General features: G+C 35.8%; 2 protein-coding genes across 3 annotated transcripts in view; one reads left to right on the top strand and one right to left on the bottom strand.

Moving 5' to 3' along the window:
- Nucleotides 1–10,448, top strand: part of LOC113513432 (uncharacterized) — a 145,285-nt gene extending 134,837 nt beyond the window's left edge. For both annotated transcript variants that reach the window (XM_052895224.1, XM_052895225.1), the window contains 3 exons: nt 3,733–3,834; nt 4,616–4,813; nt 5,103–10,448. In XM_052895224.1, the coding sequence (XP_052751184.1) occupies nt 3,733–3,834; nt 4,616–4,813; nt 5,103–7,850 (3,048 nt within the window). In that variant the 3' untranslated portion in view covers nt 7,851–10,448. The remainder of the gene's footprint in view (nt 1–3,732; nt 3,835–4,615; nt 4,814–5,102) is intronic.
- Nucleotides 10,449–11,067: 619 nt separating this feature from the next.
- LOC113516248 (mitochondrial tRNA methylthiotransferase CDK5RAP1) lies at nt 11,068–19,181 on the bottom strand. The gene is made up of 7 exons (XM_052895227.1): nt 18,503–19,181; nt 17,441–17,591; nt 16,279–16,493; nt 15,103–15,233; nt 13,661–13,817; nt 13,102–13,229; nt 11,068–11,525 (listed from the first exon to the last, which is right to left on the bottom strand). The coding sequence occupies exons 1-7, from the start codon at nt 19,038–19,040 to the stop codon at nt 11,133–11,135; spliced, it is 1,713 nt and encodes a 570-aa protein (XP_052751187.1). The 5' UTR covers nt 19,041–19,181; the 3' UTR covers nt 11,068–11,132.
- Between the last annotated feature and the right edge of the window lie 913 nt (nt 19,182–20,094).

The raw sequence follows: 20,094 nt of genomic DNA, 5'->3' as shown, positions 1-20,094 counted from the left end.
AAAAAAAGAATAGTTTCCAGGGAGAACCGCGTGGAGGTCGACCTAATAGGGTATATCGCTAGCAATGTGGCTGTTAGACCGTATTATTAACAATCACATTCCCTAAGAGAACTTATTGGTCGAGCATTAATGGCAACAGCGTCCCTCTTAAACATCAACAAAGCCTAACTGCGGTTACCGACCAACATGCCAACCGTGACAAAACTGCCTAAGGGTGAGGCATATGTTCAGCAGTGGACAGTTAACGGCTAATATCATCATAAAACATTTAAATTTCGAATATTCATCTTACTAATATAATAGACGATGTCTTTATGCTTAAAATTATGTGTATGTTTTATCTTAGTAAATAAATCTATAAATGTATTTTATTGAGTTTCCTATTTCTGAAATCTTAGTATAAAAAATAGAAAACAAAACGTTACAAAAACAACTACATATTAATATAAGATTAATAAAAATATTTTGAAAACATTAATACAGGTTATGGAAAACCTATAGGTATTAATCATAGGCTATAATCTAAATTGTATCATCCGTTAACTATCCACTACTGAACATAGCATCCCTCATGACAAGGGTTTTGTCAGTAGTTGCCACGCTTGGCAGGTGGATTAGCAACCGCAGTTTGGCTTTTAGTGATATTTTAAGAGAGACGCTACTGCCCTTGAATCGACCTTAAGCTCCTGAAATCGCAAGGACTCACATCACAGGATATTGGCCATAATATCTTAGTCCTCAGAAATGGCAATACATAAGGAATACAATAAATATTATAATATAATATATTTTTGCAAACTGCCAAGAAATAGAAAACCCTTTCTATACAATCTGAGACTCTTTAAGTTAATGGTGAATAAGTAATTTTTGAGTGAACATGTTCCATCCTAGATCTTATCATCACTTAGCATCAAATGAGGTAAAATCAAGCGTAAGCCTATTTTGTAAAAAAATTTAATGTCTATAGTTCTGTTTATGTCTAGAAGCGACGGTTACCACTTACCAGTAAGTGGACCGTCAGCTTGTTGATGACCAACGAAATGATGATGTGTGTTTTGTATACTCTTACTTTAAAGTTACCCTGACCGAGCGAAATTCTGTCCTTAAAACCTACTAAAATAGCATAAACCGCAATAAGTAGTTATGAATATTTAGAAAAACCAATTTCCCATCGACAAAATAAAAAATAATCCGCGTTAGTGTGTAAGTACATGTAATCTCTATCAACCTCAGGTATAACCGCGCCTTTATATTGTCCATTCGCGTCAGCATTGCGTTCTTTGAAAATTGCTTCAGAAATTCCGATCCTTTATACACCTTATCGTTTAAATATTAAGATTGTAACTTCTTTGTAATGCGCTTCACATTCTTTATTACATAAATAATGGTTCCGTACATCATCGCAAGTGTCGTTGGAGTAACATCATTCCCTGTAACAGTATTTGATGGCGACGCAACTTAGCATTATGGTTGTTATTCCTTGACCGCCAATACGTTTTCTATAATATAGATACTAAATTACGTATTAACATGCCGGAGTTACTTCGAATAAAAAAACATTTATATAAATCTGTGCAACCAATGCATTAAATTCGGAAATTTTGCACTGAAAAGTAGCTAGGTATTTTATGACTGCTATCGATATCGATATTTTGGACAAAGGCGTAATTCAATGCTAAATATAGTTTTATTGTGTTGGTACGTTTAGATAGTTGCTTAGTTTAATTTTTACATTAGGGGAACCGCCAACTTTTAATTAACATAGTGATTGCTTGCTATGGGGATTTTAGTTCTCAATTCTTATTCTTAATATTTAATACTTTTTATAAAATTGTGTATATTAATAAAAATTGTTGTTCAATAGAGAAATTACATACTCATTGTAAAAACTTTACATTCTATAATTTAGACTAATTTGAATATCTAGGGAATTTATCTTAGACAACATTACGAAAATTATAGGATATATGCGCAATGGTAATTCTCATACGCTGTCGCTACAGGGGACGGACGTTAAGCTTTTTGTGTATGGAATTACATTAGCTATCTCTTATCCTTTAGACCGAAATCATTAGAATAAAATATTCAGTCTACTTTTTTTTATGTACTTAGAACGGCAAGCAAGTTAACAGCCCACCTGATGGAAATTGTTAATCGTCGCTTATAAACATGTGTGTGTGTGTTTATTTTTATACCGAAACAACAACACATGAACGCATTAGATAAAACCGCTTTTACCAATTCGATTATGTTAGTTTTTTATGTAATAGTTAATAATAATCTGGACACTCGGATATTCGGACACTAGACACTCTGACACTCGACAATCTAACACTGACACTGAACACTGTGACACTACGACACTCCGAGTTTCAGTCACTCGACACTCGGACACTAGACACTCAGACTCTCAGTCCCTCGGACACTAGGACACTAGACACTTAGTACTCGGACAACAGACATAGGATTTTTGACACTCAGGCGCTTGGTCACTGAAGACTCGTACATTGGACACAGACACTCAAATACTCAGACAACAGACATGGGATATTGGACACTCACGACACTGGGCATTGGACACTTGGACCTGCGTACACTAGACACTCGGACTTCAAAATATATATTTTTAAGTACTGAATGTCATTGTAGTAGTGAAGTTATTAATTTTTAATTTCCAATAATAGTAAACACCGTTAACAAAGCAATATGATACTATCTTAGAGGCATTTTTTTATTATATTATTATTATTTTAGCCGTTAACTGTCCACTGCTGAATATAAGCCTTCCCCATAAGTGGAGTTTTGTCACTAGTTGCCACACTTAGTAGGCGGATTGGCAACAGTAGTCAGGCTTTAGAGATGTTTTAAAAGGGACGCTGCTTCCCTTTTAATATAATAATCCCTCGCCCTCCCTTAGTCGCCTCGTACGACACCCACGGGAAAGAAAGAGATGGCCTATTCTATGGCGGGATCACACGGCGACTTAGAGGCATTACTAACATATACCACATTTGAAAGCTTAATAAGTAAATTTTAATCATATTAATCTTGCTTCTATGTTCTTTTTAGAATTAATTTTAAATTTATAACAGTAAATTACAAATTAAGTCCATGTTTACTGTTTACTAACAAAAAGCTTTGTAAATAAAAAAAAAATAGATTAAATGTACTAGTGTGTGTATGTAACCGTAGCAACAATGTTCTTAATAGTGGGAGCGTGTGTATCTGTACTTCGAAAGACATTTCATTGTGTTCCATCAAAACAATGAGATAAGGTGACGTTATTATTAATAATTCACAATTATTTGCAATTAGATCTCCTCTTGTACTTTAAATAATTTATGTAATAGGTACTTCTTATTACCCGCGACTTCGTTCATATGACTAGGATACCTAGGTATGATAGGTGGGCCGTCAGCTTGTTTGTCATTCTAAGTAGCATAAAAAACCTTGATTGACCGAGATAAAAGTAGCTTATATTCTTGTTGTGCCAAATACTAAATGTATGCCAAACGACGTTTTCATATTTTTAGGACTTTTTTTTAATGTATAATAATGAAATGGTAACCCCACCTGCGCTAACGGTATACACTATCGGGGCACTCGTGAGGTAATGTAGGTAAAAAAAGATGACTGAATAAAGTGTTAAATAAATAAAAAAAATAATTATCTAACTACCATGTTTTTAAAATTTAACATTATTTTTATGGCAATATTCGTTCCGTGTTCCAGAATGGATGCAGCGCGCTGCAGCGGGCCGCGGCCGACGGGCACGTGGAAGTGGTGCAGCTACTGCTGCAGCACGGCGCCGACCCCAACAAGCAGGACCTCGTCGTCAGTATACCACTTATTTTCCACAATAGCCCAAGAAAGTGGGATAACGTTACTATAATACTTACAATGACAAACAACCTGATGGAAAGAGAACCATTGTCTATTGACGTGAATGGTACCATAGATATCATAGAATACACTGTAATGCCCATGGTATCTTTCATCCGTTACCATTCCTGAGAATTATGATGTTATACGTCAGTATTCTATAATTTCACTGCCACATCGCACCCTTCAAACTGGAACAGTTATAAAAGCACAGCAAAAAATGAGATAGTCTATTGTACAAAGTCTCCCTCTAATAAATTCTAGTAAAATCTTTCTAATAACGCTAGCGGAGTTACCGCTTGTGTTAGTTTACATTGGTGGAATACCAATGAGCTATATACAATAGAATACTACTACCATTTTCCAGAGGTTAAAACCTCTGGAAAATGCTTTATGCAGACCCATACTCCTTGTGAATGGGTACTGTAGGAATGCCCCTGTAAGGTGAGAGTGTACCCACCAAAAACCAGACGATATACCCTCGAGGTACCATATGTCGGAGACATGGGTTCGCTTTCGCACTCACCATATCTCCGACGGCAGCGACCCGCCTCCTGATGGTAAGAGCAGGTCTCCTCTCTCAAAATAGGGTGACTGGCGTGCTCACCCTACCACTCGGGGGATGCGCCGGTATATTAACACATCCCCCAGGAGTATACTACTACCTGCTTAAGTACTATCCATAATTATTAAAAAATCATCAAATTGAATTACTGTCAACTTAAATTCCCAGCACGGCAACACGGCAGCGCACGAGGCCGCGTGGAAGGGTTACTCGCGGTGCGTGGCGCTCCTCGCGGGCGGCGGTGCAGAGCTGCGCGCGCGCAACGCGGGCGGCTTCACGGCGCTGCACCTCGCCTGCCAGAACGGACACAACCAGTCCTGCCGCGAGATACTGCTCGCCGGCGCACCACCCGATGACCAGAACAATGTGAGTTGCATATGAAGTACTCTACTCTGTCATCAACATAAACGTATCTACCTCACTTATTTCTGTCTCCAAATAACTTTTACGCTTTGTCTCTATTTCAAAAGTGAAATATGATGATTGATGATGAAAGTACTGGGTATTTACTGTCACTCAGATCTTCTTCTGATGCTGCAATCGTTTATAGTCTCCGCTTATAATCAAGTAGACCATATATACCTGAGTGTCATCCTCATTAGATAAAAATAAAGTAATCGACTGATTACTGAAATAATAACATTTTCAATTTCAGTACGGCGATACGTCACTCCATACGGCCGCTCGGTACGGCCATGCCGGAGTCACGCGTATCCTCATCTCCGCACAGTGTAGAGTCTCGGAGCAAAACAAGAACGGAGATACGGCACTTCACATCGCAGCGGCTATGGGCAGGAGAAAACTAACCAGAATCCTGTTAGAAGCCGGCTGTGACAAGTCTCTGAGAAACCATCAAGGAGAAACAGCAAGAGATATTGCGACTAGGAAAGGTCTCCAAGAAATCATCAGTATACTTAATACACCAGTAGCTAAACAGACGAAAAAGAAAGAAAAACAAAGAGATAAAAGCAAAGAAAGAACTATCGATGAACCTGATGATGGAAAAAAGAAAAATAAAGACAAGAAAAAGAAGAATGTGCATTTTGAGAATCCGCCTACAGTCCAGTGGTCACCATACGGATGCCATTATTATCCTGATCCTAAATTCTTCCCAAAGCCAAAACTTAGCTCTCTACCCACCGAACCATTAAAAAAAGGAGAGCAATACTATTTAGATTTGGCTGGAAATATTAAAAAGGGACCCATTGGTGCTGGCTATACATGCTATTGTGCACCGTTTTTCAAACACATGGAAGATAAATTGAACGAAGACAAGAAAGATTTGAAACGTCATATAGATCGTGCTCATGAGAGATTAGACCAGAAGGTAACGGATTTGGAAATGAAAACTCAAGGACAAATATCAGAGCTGACAAGGTTTGTTGCAGCAGAACGAGCATTATGTAAAGAGAGGCACAAACATTTGGAACATTGGATAACTCGAGGCATGATGTTCAGGGCATCAGAACGTGTGAGAAAACTAGATTATAGCCCGAAAGGTTCCTTAGATATAGCTCCACTAAAACGAACTAGAAGTTTGGAGTTTTTAGACACAAATGCAGAAGAATGGAGTAAAGTCCACAGGATAATAAAGAATTTCAATCAGAATACAGAACAGTATGAGAGTAATGCCAAAGAACTGAATGATAAAAGCAAAATAACGTCTAAAAGCACCGAAGTTTTAGATAGTATAAAATCACCTGATGGTCCCAGACGGAGACAATTGCTTAAGAACTCTAGAAGTAGTGATCATTTAGATGCTGGACCTAGTAGAAGTTCTAGATCCCCCCATACACCAGCACCTCATACAAGTCCAATTCGAGATAATAATCATTTTCAAAACGTGACAGCAGAAATTCACGTTAAGGCTAATAAAGTATCAGTTTCTCAATCACCAGTTTCTATGGAAGTAGAAGCTTATAATGAACGTTACGTGTCACCTAGTCGTCAGTCCAACATAAAGTCTCCAAGCAATAGCAATAGGCATTCAGATTTTAAAGCAAGTGATTCTGAAGGAGATAACATTACAAGAAACCAGGAAGATAGTTCTCAAAATGTACCCGTATGGAAAAGTCAAGTGCTTCAAAGAACTGCAGACGATATTCGCAAAAGAGTTACGCTTGAAAAGGAAATGGCTGACGTCATAGATAGAAGTAATGCAAAGTCTTTAGATATATCTCAAGATGGATATGTTAAACTTCGTAAACAAACAAACTACCCTAGAGAAGAGAGCAACATAGTAAGAGAGCCAAGAAAATCCGTGCAAGAACTAGTAGCACAAGTAGAACACCAACAAAGATGCCAATCCCCTGAACCATTACATTTAAGTAGAAAACCCGTACCCACCGAAGCACAAGAAACTCCTGTAGCTCGAATGAATATTCAACCTGCACCTGGTATACTAAAAATGCCACAACAACCTCAAAGGCCCGCGCCAGTCTTAAAAGAAAAGCCACCGAAAAGCAAACGATTCAGCTTGCATAACCTTATACCATTCCCAACGAGAAAAACTTTCCAAACTCCACCAAAGGACAATGGCAACAACTCTGAGAGCAGCGACGAAGAAGACAATCCTATAAGGAGCACAAATCAACCCGGACCAATGAGAAACTCCAACTTGCTCCAAACATTACCAATGCCTAACTTCGAGACCATGTCAAATAAATCACAGTCGCCTGCACCTCAAGTACCTCAAGTGCAGTCGAACCAAAATAACCCGTATGTTCAAGATCTAAGACCCATGATTCCAAAAGATGCTTATTTTCACGAGATACCTAATAGACAAGTACACCATCAAATGCCATATAAAGATATGATAAATACCGGTCCTCCACTTCCCCAATACACTCCTTGCCAAACGCAGTACGACTATAACGAGCCAGGATTACCTCAGAACCAACAAATACAAGCTCGAAATAGAAATCCTTTGTACCACCATCAAACAGGAGTGTTCGATGCCATGATGCAAGACCATATATTGAGGGAAATGGAACGAATACCACATTGTTACAGCGAGCATTTGGACCAGAACACTGAGGTGGAAATAGCTAACCAGAATGATCACTTTCGTGGCGGGTACTACGATAACCGTCCGGCAATGTACCCAAATTTTAGAGGAAACCCACATGTCATGAATAGGAAACCAACTCCTGATCATAACTTGCTCCATAGTCGACTTCAATCTTTAGCCATCAATACTCACTTGACAGAAACTCAAAGCCAGACTGATAGGGAATCCCATAACGATTCAGGATACAGTACAAAGGTGTATGGAAGTTCTCAGGGCCCATCGCCGAGTCTTTCTGGCCACGTGGAGTGCTCAGATAACCTTTCTGGACAAAGAGTAAACGTTGTACCTAATGGTAAGATAGGCGCGCAGTTTGGTGCATCGAGTTTAGTATAGTACTTGATAGAAATGTTCTTAAAAAAATTGGTAAATCGTCTGTGTATTTAAAATACTTCAATCCTTGTTCCATAAGAGGCGAAACATTTGCTCCAATAGAAATGTCGATGAATATTCTATAGTCACTATTCCAATGATCCACTAATCAATAATAACTAATACCTAAGCTACATAAAAAATACACAACATACTTTATATTGCTGTGCCTGGAAATTAAACCCAAAATTTGGATAGACGATTAGAATTATTTTGTTTAATTCCGTTACTATCAGTATGCATGCATGTAGAGGGCGCCAATGTCTATTACCTATAACGAGCGGGTGGATGCCCGCGAGTTGCCCGGATTGGTCGTTCTATTATGTTGGTAGTAGTGACGGTAGGTTGTACCATGACAGTAAAATTCTATGTACATTTGGCGGACTTGACACCGAACAGTGTCCTCTACCAGTCAACCATTGGGTAAACCGAAAAATAAGTAGGCGGTGCATTATATATCCAGAACTTCTACTAATAATAGTAATCAATATTTAAATGTTGGCAGTCGCACGTATTCACGCATACTAATGGCAGCGGAATTAAACAAAATAATTCTAATCAGTAATATGGACTTCCGCAAATTAACACCTAGTTCACTATCTGGAAACTGTCACTAAACCTATCATTTCACCAAAATGTGCTAATTCCAGAAACTCTCTGTGAAGGTTTACCTGTTGGTATAAAACTACAAAAATTAAACGAACCATCTATAACATCTTACCATAAAAAAATGCGCCTATTTGTGCCTTCCTTATCTAATCACAATTAACAAAAAAGGATAGCGATTAATACTGTTCAAATGCGATAAATGTTGTTCAAATAGAAATATAGCTTAGTGATCAATTAGCGACTTAAAATACTCAAAATTTAATGTAAGTCACAAGCACGTATACTCACAATGCAATAACGGTGTTAAATATTGTTATATACTCAGGGCCGGATTATTCATTAGGCAGTGTAGGCAACTGCTTAAGGGCCCGCCATAGACTAGGAACCTCATGAACCGATAATTTTGTTTTCGAAAAGATTTCAAAACAAATAAATCCTCAATAAAAATTTTTCTTTATATTTTTATATTACGTCATCTTAGTATATTTCGTAACGCATTTCAAGTTATTATATGTACAACAATATTTTAGCAGTTTTTTTGCTAGCGACACTTGCATTGCCTAGAGACCCCAACATAATCCGGCTCTGAATATACTGCTAAACCATATTATTCTCAATAAGAAATCTTATAATTTTTGTCACTGTAGTATCGTAAGAGATTCCCTTAAATTCGGCAATGTCTCCAACTCGACGATGGGCTTTCTATAAGCCGTTTCCAATCATTTTTACACAGTGTAATGCAACTTCATGATTGGTCTGTTTTCATGAACGCCCTGCGTCATCTTTTACGGCCGGTGATCGGTCGTCCCTCAAATTGGAGACCGGTAGAGAGCCGAGGTCGCCAGTTCGGGAGCCGATCACATAATTTTTTTTTTGTTGCAGTATCCGGTCATAGTACCTTCCTAATGCTTCTCAAATATTGCGTCTAAACTGCGCCCACCATGTACCCTCTTGTATAGACATTCCGTCACCCGTGTCCAATAACGAGGACGGGATGCCTTAAATACTGTACCGCAAAACATAAAAAAAAACTCAACGATGGTGAAATCGAATTAAAAATCATACATTCCCAATAAAGAGAGTTTAGTTTAGGGCCGGGAGTTTTCCATTATGAATAACTAAGTTCATAATATTTTATTAATACCAACATAACACTATAATACCCCGTCGATTAAAACATCAACGAAGACATTCTTTGACAATTTAAAAAAAATCCTATTTACAAAACTTAATGGTACATAAAATTCCAGACAAATTATCATATTGAAGACTAGGCAGCATGGTCTCCGACCTTAGCCTGTTCCACAACGGAACAAACGTACTAAAAAAAAAAATTTAATGGTACACTAGTAACATATGGTTTAGCGGTAAAATCGACGCCATTAAAAAAAAAAAGAGATAATAAATAAAGTACAAATTTTAACTAGAAATATTGATGCCATGTATCACACTATACCTTTAATAAATTAGATATAATATATAAAAAGAAATAAGTTTGTTTGTTGTAATGTTTGTAAAAATGTATGTGTTCTTTAGATATAATTTTTTTATTTTATTAAAATACGTTTTCAATTTCTATTTTTGTGTAAAATAAATATTTATTATTGATTTACATGTATGTATGAAATAGTTTTGTACTGATTGCCTTAATTAAATGCACTTTAAGTGTCACGACTAAACGCTTGGCTTTTTTTTTATGTATGTCTAATTACTTTACTCCATCGTTAGTTGTAAAATACGCTTTTAGCGATAAAGCTGTCTACTGTTATTTTCTCTACAGAATTTATAAATGTCACTAATATTCTAAATACAGTTTTAATGCTATATGGATGTCTGATGCTTAGACGGAAGCCTGAACGAATTTCAAAAAAATTTGATAAACGAGTATGTTAACACTTAACATATAGGATACTTTATATACTAATTCACAAGGGAACGATATATAAATGAATAGTATTCTTTATTAGGTTTTTTTCGATTGCTTGGGTACCTCTGTCCCATTCGTGTTTCAACCGTGAAGCAGTTGTGTTTGCATGGCTGTGTTTCGGTTTGAGGGTGGGATATGGCGTGAATTTACTGGGTACATAGGAATAACACCTGAGTCCTCAGGAATGGCAACGCATGGGGGGTATCATGAGTGAAACAGTATAGTCTGTTATGTCCACGGTACTGCTCATGTCTATAGGCGACGGTTACCACTTTCCATCAGGTGGGCCGTCAGCTTGTTTGCCATTCTAAGTTCTATAAAAAAAAAAATAACAAAAAAGTAAGGTATTCAAGACTAAAGTTTTTTTTAATAGATGATAATAGAATGGTACCCCGCCTGCGCTATCTGTATATACTGGCGAGGCACTAGTAAGGGATGATAGGTGAGAATGAAGAGACAGGTCAGTTGGCCCATTGTAATTAATTCAACGATAAATTAGTCAAGATGGTTTCCAGGGGGAACCGCGTTGAGGTCGACCTGATACGGTATATTGATAGCAATAAGAAGTAACATCCCCATTACTAACAATCTCTTCCGTCCAAATTTTAAGGTTAGGTTATATCTATCTACAACATAAAAACGGTGTTACTGATATCTAAAATAAATTTATTAACAATGATACATTAATTCACATGTAAATCTTACAATATTTACATTCTAACGGCATGTCTATCCCCCCAGCTTGTTTCTCTGTAGAAATCCCTAATACTTGTATGGTATAAAGGAATGCCGCTCAGCACAGAACTTTTGGCGCCAACAATTTTGACAGCTACATAATCGCCGGGAGTGACAGCCCTCCTGCCGCCATCTTGGGCCAAAATTTCCGTTTGATCAAACAAAACCTTTATGTACAATTCATTTCTGCCTAATATTTGGCCTGTTTTCTTCACGATGCTCTCGACTAATACCAAATGCGTGTTCCCGATTTCTGCTTCGTTTAGCAATTGGCTTTTTTTCCTGTATAATTCGATCATGCGACTGTGTCGTTCCTTTTTAACTTGCTCTGGGACGTCATCTTTGTATCTTCTATATGCTGTTGTTTTCTATGAAGGCAAAATAGTACATTACTGCAGCGGCTAGCAACTGAGGCATTGATGGACGAACGTGCAAATGTGGGCCGAGGCGTAGCCGAGACACACATACGTGAGTCCATCAATGTCTAGTTGTGGCCAAGGCTTGTATAGTACTTTTCTCAAACAATGCGCAGAAATCAAAAACACAATTTTACTTTTTAAGTTCAATGACGAATAACGAACAATAATAATTTTTCACGCGCCATAATGTTCCTTTATTTTTTTTTTTTTCAATAAACAGCCGCTGCCTGCATGTATCTGGCCAGTAGGGCATTTTTGATTTATCTCGAAGAAGATTGTCAAAATAATGCTCACATTTTCAAGCATGTTTGAGAAAAATATATAATTAAATCTAAATATTTTAAGCCTTTCATAGTATGAACATTATTCACACTAATTATACCTACTAATACGCATTAAATGTACCCTTAGATTATATAGATACAGTGTCTCCATAGAAATGCTTCGAGAAAAACAACTTTTTCATACAATTTTACGTGATAAATAGTTATGAGTATTTCCTTTATAACTTCTATATTTATTTTGTCTTATAAATTCTGCATCTTTTTAATGCGTAAACACTCATTTTATTTATTAAATAATACGTCAAGATACATTTTATGCGTAAGTATAGTAGAACACTGATATAAACAGGAATGAGCTAATTATCAAATTAGCTGATAAAAAGTTGACCCGTTTTTGAGGCTCGATGCTTTTTTTCCTATAATCTAAGTATGTTTTTTTTTATACCACTGAGGTGGCAAACAAGCATACGGCCCAAGCGGTTACCGTAGCCTATGAACGCCTGCAATACCAGAGGTATTACGCGCGCGTTGCCGACCCTGAAGAAACTTATTTACCCCCAGTTTGAAGAACCCCATGCTGTAGTCTCTTGGGAAAACCTCGGCAGGGAGCTCATTCCATAACCTGAGTGTTCGTGGGAGAAAGCATCTCTGAAACCGCGTTGCACGCGACCATTTAGACTGTAAGGTATGAGGGTGAACTCCTATATAATACCAGACCTACCTATAATACCAAACTTTTTTTAATGAAGCATTTTAATTGTCATGTAATTGTATTTTATATATATATTTTTTTAGAATTGACATTACTAATTGTTTTAATACCTAATTCAATCAACATTTGCCCTTATCATGTTTATTAAATATTACATACATACATACATACATATCTGTCACGCCTGTCTCCCATTAGAGTAGGCAGAAACAATGGAACGCCAAATGCTTCGATTCAAACAAACCTCTTTCGCTTCTTCCACATTCATCAATCTTGTCATACACGCTCGCCGGTTACGGGTACTTTTAATTTGGCCCTTCTTCAGCACGTCGCCAAAAAATAAAATAAATTTTACATACCTAATTATGGCGAAATATGTGAACATATACCTATTTTAACATCTATATACTTATCATGTTTCTTGCAAATAAATATTTGATGTATTAATGACTTGTCATGAGTGAATCACGATAATTCAAGCGATTTTAGTTGAGAGAAATGAACAGTTTCAATTAAAATCAGAACTTGCCTCTCTCATACTGTAAGGGAAAAGGAAGGCCACGTTGTAGTCGACGAGCTGCATCAGTGACAGCGTCTCTTGGAACTCCTCCTCAGTTTCACCACAGAAGCCGCAGATCATGTCCGTGGAGAGACCCACTGTAAATAGAAAAGTATATAAATGAGACAATGTATGAATTCATCATCCAATACATACAATAAGATTGCAGCATTGCAATTTTTTTTTTTAAATTGCATCCATATTATATTTATCTAAAAAGATTCTTGTTTACAAGCACTTTTAAATTGTCATTTTTTTTTTATTTACTGCATAATTATAATATGATTGCAGAAATAAAATAAAAAGACAAACTTTTAATTTACGAGAACGATAAACTTTTAGTTGTTATACCACAATAGATACAAAAAAAAACCCAGATTAAAGTCAAAATGTTGCCATACTAAAAGAACAAAAAATATTATTTTAACTTGCCACTATAGAAAAATTATATTTGAATATTTTCAATTAAAAAAAGTGTATAAATATAAATATATATATATATATATATATATAGTTTAGGTGTACGCACCGCCCGGTATGGCGTGCGTGACGTGGTGCACGAGCTGCAGGTAGGCGTGGCGCGTGTAGCCGCGCCGCATGCGCGCCAGCACGGCGCTGCAGCCCGACTGCGCGGGCAGGTGCAGCAACTTGCAGATGTTAGCACGCTCCGAGATCACTTGTAACACCTGCGCCGACACATCGCGTACACACACTCTTAATAATATAAACACATCTAAGTTTAACATGTAAACCACCTTTAAATTTAATTTAAATTAAAATATTACTATAAAAAAAAAAACAAAAAAAAAAGAGAAAAAATATAAACCATATCAATATTTTTATAGTAATATTATATATATATATATATATATATATTCTTTATTGAACTAAAACATACAGTAACAACAATAAGTTAATAACAATGTTAGCAAAGGCGAACTTATCTCTAAAAGAGATCTCTTCCAGTCAACCTAACGCAGTGGCATAGGAAGTAGTGAGTGGGCAGTAGTAGTGCAAGACAGAAATTTAAATAAATATTTATATAAATTATAAACAATTATATATATATATACACACACACATACATACATATATATATGAGTTATAAAAAATAAATATAATATTTACCAACGACAACAAAAAGTCTTACAATTTTATAATATACATAATATCTTTCGAATGGAATATACTAACGATTTGAAAAATTCAAAAGTAATCTGCAGGTATTGAAACAATTTTGAATACAAAATAATTTATCAAAAGTTAAGTTTAAGTTAAGTTTAATAAAAAGGTACGAATAACATGTACAACGCGACAGCGTTATTTTTCCTATTTCTATGAACTATTAAATTCGTAATATATATATTGAATGGAATAGTCGATTTGAAAAAGTAATCTCCATAAATTGAAACAGTTTGGAAAACAATATGATTTATTTGGATAAGGATTTTAACAGAAGTATGAATAACATGGTGTAATTTTGGTCGGTATTTCTATTAACTTTTAAAATGTAAGTGGTTATTGTGACATAACGATAATAGTTGGACATATAGTATCGAGAAGTTTTTTGTACTTATTGATATTTCCTTCAATATTGTAGAACATACTTTTGTTCTATCACCAATAGTTTCCGCAGCGCACGCGACCAGAGATATTTTAAAGCATTATTTTTACACCTTGAGTTACGTTACTAAAGTTTTAGTAAGGATCCCTAATCTTTTCTAGCAATAAACATAGCCTATGTTACTCAGGGTGAATGTAGCTTTCTAATGGTGAAAGAATTTTTGAAATCGGCAAAGTAAATTTTGAGTTTATTCATTACAAACATACATACATACACACAAAAATACAAATCTTTCCTCTTTATAATATTAGTGTAGATTATATCTTCCACTCAGAGACGTGGCAAATCTATATAAGATAAAACGTAGAACAAACTTATTTAAATTATTTCAAGCAGTTTTTGCTCACCTCATCAGGGAAATCTTTCGGGTGCGCCGCAGTGAATCTGATCCTCATCTCAGGGTCTACACTGGACACTTTGTCCAGCAGATCAGCAAATCTCAGACCACCTTTTTTGTTCTTGTACACAGTTTTAAAACCTAGAAATTAAATTATAATAATTTATTTACGGTCCTGAGCCACCTGCATCCACTGACTCCCTGCAACGCATTTCAGGTCGTCACTCCATCTAGTGGAGGGTCGCCCTTTACAGTGTTTGCCGGTACGCGATCGTCACCCAATAACCTTTCTTCTTTAGGATTAGATTAGAAAGCTTTTAATAACTAGAAATAGAGATATATGTATATAATGAATAGGACAAATAAATAAACTATTAATTTTTTTTTTAATGGGTGATAATGAAGTGTTATCAGTATACTCTGGCGGAGTACCAGTGAGGGATGATAGGTGAGAATGAAACAAGTCAATTAGCCCATCATGAGGAATTCACTAGAAATTAAACAAAATGGTTTCCAAAAGGAATCGCGTTTAGATCAACCTGAGTTAGATAGCTCAGGCATTTACGACATTGCTAGCAATAGGATTGGTAAATTCCATTACTAATTCATTTCCCCCCTATAAATGTCAGTTAGGAGGTAAAAAAGCAAAGGGAACCATTAATTCGCCTGAAGTACACAAGACACCGTGTGACAGCCGTGTGGTCCCGGCATAGAGTAAGTCACCCTTTCCTTTCCAGTAGGTGTCGTAAGAGGCAACAAAGGAAGCTTAAAGTAGAGGGATGAGCAGTAGCGTCCCTCTTAAAACATCACCAAATGCCAAACTGCGGTTGCTAACCCGCCTGCCAAGCGTGGCAAATTTTTTTTATACAACATAGAATGGCAAACAAGCTGACGGCCCACCTGATAGAAAGTGGTAAGCGTCGCCTATAGACATAACAGAGTATACAGTTTCGCCCAGGATACCTCCCATGAGTTGCCATTCCTGGGGACTCAGGTGTTATTCCTCTGTACCCAGTAAATTCACGCCATATCCCACCCTTCAAACCGAAACACAGTCATGCAAACACTACTGCTTTACGGTTGAAACACGAATGGGACAGAGGTACCCAAGCAATCGACTTTTGTACTGCCGGTAAAATCCCCCTTATTAGAGACAACACAAAACTCAGATTATAAGTAAAATTACCTTTCGCCATTTGCGTATCCCTAGCTTCACTCTGAGTGGACACGTCCCTGTAACTGTTGACATTCTGTCCCAGCAGCGTGACCTCCTTGACGCCCTGATCAGAGAGGTATCGCACCTCGTCCACTATGGACGTGATCGGGCGGGAACGCTCCCTACCTCGTGTGAAGGGCACGATGCAATATGTACACATGTTGTCACAGCCTCGCATTATTGAGCTGTAATGTTGCAATATATATTTTTAGAACATACTTTTATAAAGCTATCAACATATAGTTTATATTTTTTTCATTGTGATTTCACGTCTCCCACATAGACTGCCATAAGCAATGGTCCTGAACCACCTGCATCCGTTGACTCCCTGCAACGCATTTTAGATCGTCACTCCATTTAATGGAAGGATCGTCCTACACTGCATTTGCCCATACGGGATTGCCACTCAAGAAATGTTTTCCCAGTCAGTTGTTAGTTCTTCAATCTATGTGACCAGCCCATTGCCACTTCAACTTGTGTATCCTTCGGTCTACACATATGTTCAACATAATATAGTTAACCTTTTAACCTTCTTCAATACTAACATAATTTAAATTTATTTATATATTATATATATACATACATATATATATACATACATACATATATATAAATATACATATACATATACATATATATACATATACATATATATATATATATATATATATATATATATATATATATATATATATATATATATATATATATATATATATATATATATATATATATATTACTAGCTGATCCCGTAAACGTTGTTTTACCACTTATTGCGAAATATAAAAATCGCGATTAAAATACAGGGGTTGATCGTAAAACGATGAAAATTTCAAATTGTATGTATTTTTCAATGCTAAATTATAATAAAATAAAAATACAAAAATTTGTAAAAAAAATAATAAATAAATATTTTAATATTTTGGGGTGGGTCACCCTTATCATTGAGGGGTATAAAAAATAGATATTGGCCGATTCTCAGACCTACCGAATATGCACACATAATTTCATGAAAATCTGTAAAGCCGTTTTGGAGGAGTTTGGTAACAAACACCGTGACACGAGAATTTTATATATTAGATATATATATATATATATAAAATGTGAGATAGTATCAAAAAATGTGACTCACATAAAAGCAGACACACTATCTTGATTTAATCGAACTGGTACAACATCAGCATATGTCTCGTCAAGTGAGAGAAGCACATTCACCGCTGTTTGTCCACTGTCAGTCAACGCGAGTAGACGAGGCAAGTCTCGATAGCTGTCTGGGCCTGCCACTGTGGTAATAACATTTATGATCAGTGGATCCTTTCCCCTGGTGCTGTGGCAGTTAAAGTAATGATAGCAGTGTATAGATGGATAAACGGTTGCATAAAATTAATTTAAAATAATATATTTTTAAAATCAAATAATAATTGTTGTATGTCATAATGTATTGTAATTGTATAATAGGGGAGAAAAACATATTAATCAACTATAAATATTTATTGTATATAAATAATAAATTATTATAATTAATTAATAAATTATATTTAATACAAAGCATGTAAACACTTTGAAATTATGTTTATTAATAAAAACTAAAAACTTATACTTTCTTTAAACAACATCTGCTGTCCACTGAAGATTTTGTTTTCAACAAAAACTTTAAGTTGATATTTTAATCTAATGTTATTAATAGGAAAGATTTGATTTTCAGTTTGTACTGAATAAACTCATAAATATTAAATATTAAGAACTCTTTCACCTACAGAAAGCAAAAAGAAAAGCCATGTAGGTCCCAGCATAGAATACGCCACCCGCTCCTTTCCTGTGAGTGTCATAAGAGGCAACTAAGGGAGCTTACAGTGGAGGGATGGGCAACAGTGTTGCTCTTAAAACAACACAAAAACCAATCTACGGCTACCAACCTACCTGCTAAGTGTGGTCACTGGCAAAACAACCCCTTTATGGAGGAGGCTATGTTTAGCATTGGACATATAAGGGATAATACAACAACAGAAAGCTACATAATTTTTAATATTATGAGCTTTTTTTTTTTAAAATCATTTACCTACATAGATTGTTATGTAGGTCTAAGAAGCCAAGAAGAAAGTCACTAGTATTGCCCCATTAATGTGCTAATGTAATTTGCCAAATAATAAAATTAAGGACAAAAACAATTAAAAACAAAACAACAAAAACACACCAACATCAACTGCCTTCTCTTTCTCTACAAGTTTCTCCTTCAAACGTTCTGCCATGCAGCCAAGTATTGCGATTTTTACTGGTCTATTTTTATGTTTTGAGAGAGCTCGGCGCCGTTTGAAACCTCTTAAATGATCTAAACGATGCCAAATCTTGGTCTCCGCTCCTTCCCTTATGGCACACGTCATTACAAGGAAAATATCTGCTTCTTCTTCTATTTCAGTTCTTTCAAAACCTTCTTTTTCCAAAATAGACCATACTATATCTGTATCATTCAAGTTCATTTGACATCCGTACACATCGAAAAAAACTTTTCTCTTTGATATATCTTGAATATCATCAGGTAAATAAGGTATATTAGGACGTTCTGTAAGGATTGGCTCTGATGATCCAGTGATAAACTCCTTCAAGTTTGGTCCATGGTTTAATTTATCCTTCATAGTAGTTATTCTAGTTGGTGCCGAAAAACATCGACAATTTTTACGTGTTATTTTATTTATTTGCCTAACCAAGCGGCTTGGATATCTTAACGACATCATATCACAGATTATTTGTATTAATTTTTTTAATAAAGACCTTTTTATTATTATAATAAATAATTTAAATCATCCCAAAATTCAAGCAAAATAACCAAATTATACTTTTGCAAACATTGTACGGCAACGTCATGATTGACAGTGACGGCGTGCCTCAGATGGGATAAAAAACTAAGAACAAGGAATTCCATAGAAAAAATGATAAAATTGTCAATTGATAACAAGCTAGTGTATAGAAAATGTTATATGGCCGTATGACCCTACTAAATTCTGATACAATCTGCTTGCATACTTTTTTTTTTATTTGCATAAGAAGAAAGGAGGCAACCATATGATTTACAGTTTTTATTTTATCATTCCTTCTACGTAAATCCTTGTTCTTAGATAGGTAACAAATTCTCAAACATATTTTTTAATGGATAATAATGGAATAATAATCTCACCTGCGCTATTGGTTTACGCTGGCGAAGCACCACCAATCGTGATAAATTCCACAAGAATTAACCATAATGGTTTCAAGAGGAAACGGTGTGGAGGTTGACCTAGTAGGGTATATTGCTAACAATAGGGACTAACCTCCCCATTACTAACAATCCCTTCCCCCCCCCCCCCCCTCACAACATATACTGAGCTTTCAATTCCATTGTTCTTCAACAAAATTACTTACTGTATTCTTAATCTAGCCTAATCAAGAGAAAAAGAATACGCAATTGTAAACGCTTACGATACCGCTGGTTGTAAAATAGAAACGGAGCTACTCCGTCTTTAAGCGTTGACATGTTTCGGTTTGGAACTATGTACGACGTTTTTTAATCATAGATATCATACTAATTCCACAAGTACTATCCTTAATCTATGTACATTAGAACATAGATTATAGACATAACTATATCTATTAGACAATTTGATTGACAGCAAAAGCAATCTGTCGAAAAAGCGCGGGAAACGTTTAAAAAAGCGGGAGTGTTTTTTGATCTTCTTTAAATTAATTTTATTTTTAATTATATAAGGATTAGTTTTATTTATATATTGTGTATTAGATTGTATATATAATTGT

Source organism: Galleria mellonella, unplaced genomic scaffold, assembly GCF_026898425.1.
Source record: "Galleria mellonella isolate WM207_F2 unplaced genomic scaffold, CSIRO_AGI_GalMel_v1 utg266, whole genome shotgun sequence".
In the NCBI taxonomy this organism is placed as follows: domain Eukaryota; kingdom Metazoa; phylum Arthropoda; class Insecta; order Lepidoptera; family Pyralidae; genus Galleria; species Galleria mellonella.
The sequence above is the reverse complement of the archived record's forward strand: the minus strand, read 5'-3'. Positions and strand labels throughout refer to the sequence as shown.

Excerpts from the sequence above, each read along its gene's own strand:
- LOC113516248 (XM_052895227.1), bottom strand. The coding sequence starts at position 19,040 with ATGATGTCGTTAAGATATCCAAGCCGCTTGGTTAGGCAAATAAATAAA. Across the intron at positions 13,818-15,102 it reads CGAAAGATTTCCCTGATGAG|GTGTTACAAGTGATCTCGGA; the intron begins GTGAGCAAAAAC and ends GTGTCGGCGCAG. Across the intron at positions 11,526-13,101 it reads TCCCTTACAGTATGAGAGAG|AAAACAACAGCATATAGAAG; the intron begins GCAAGTTCTGAT and ends TTGCCTTCATAG.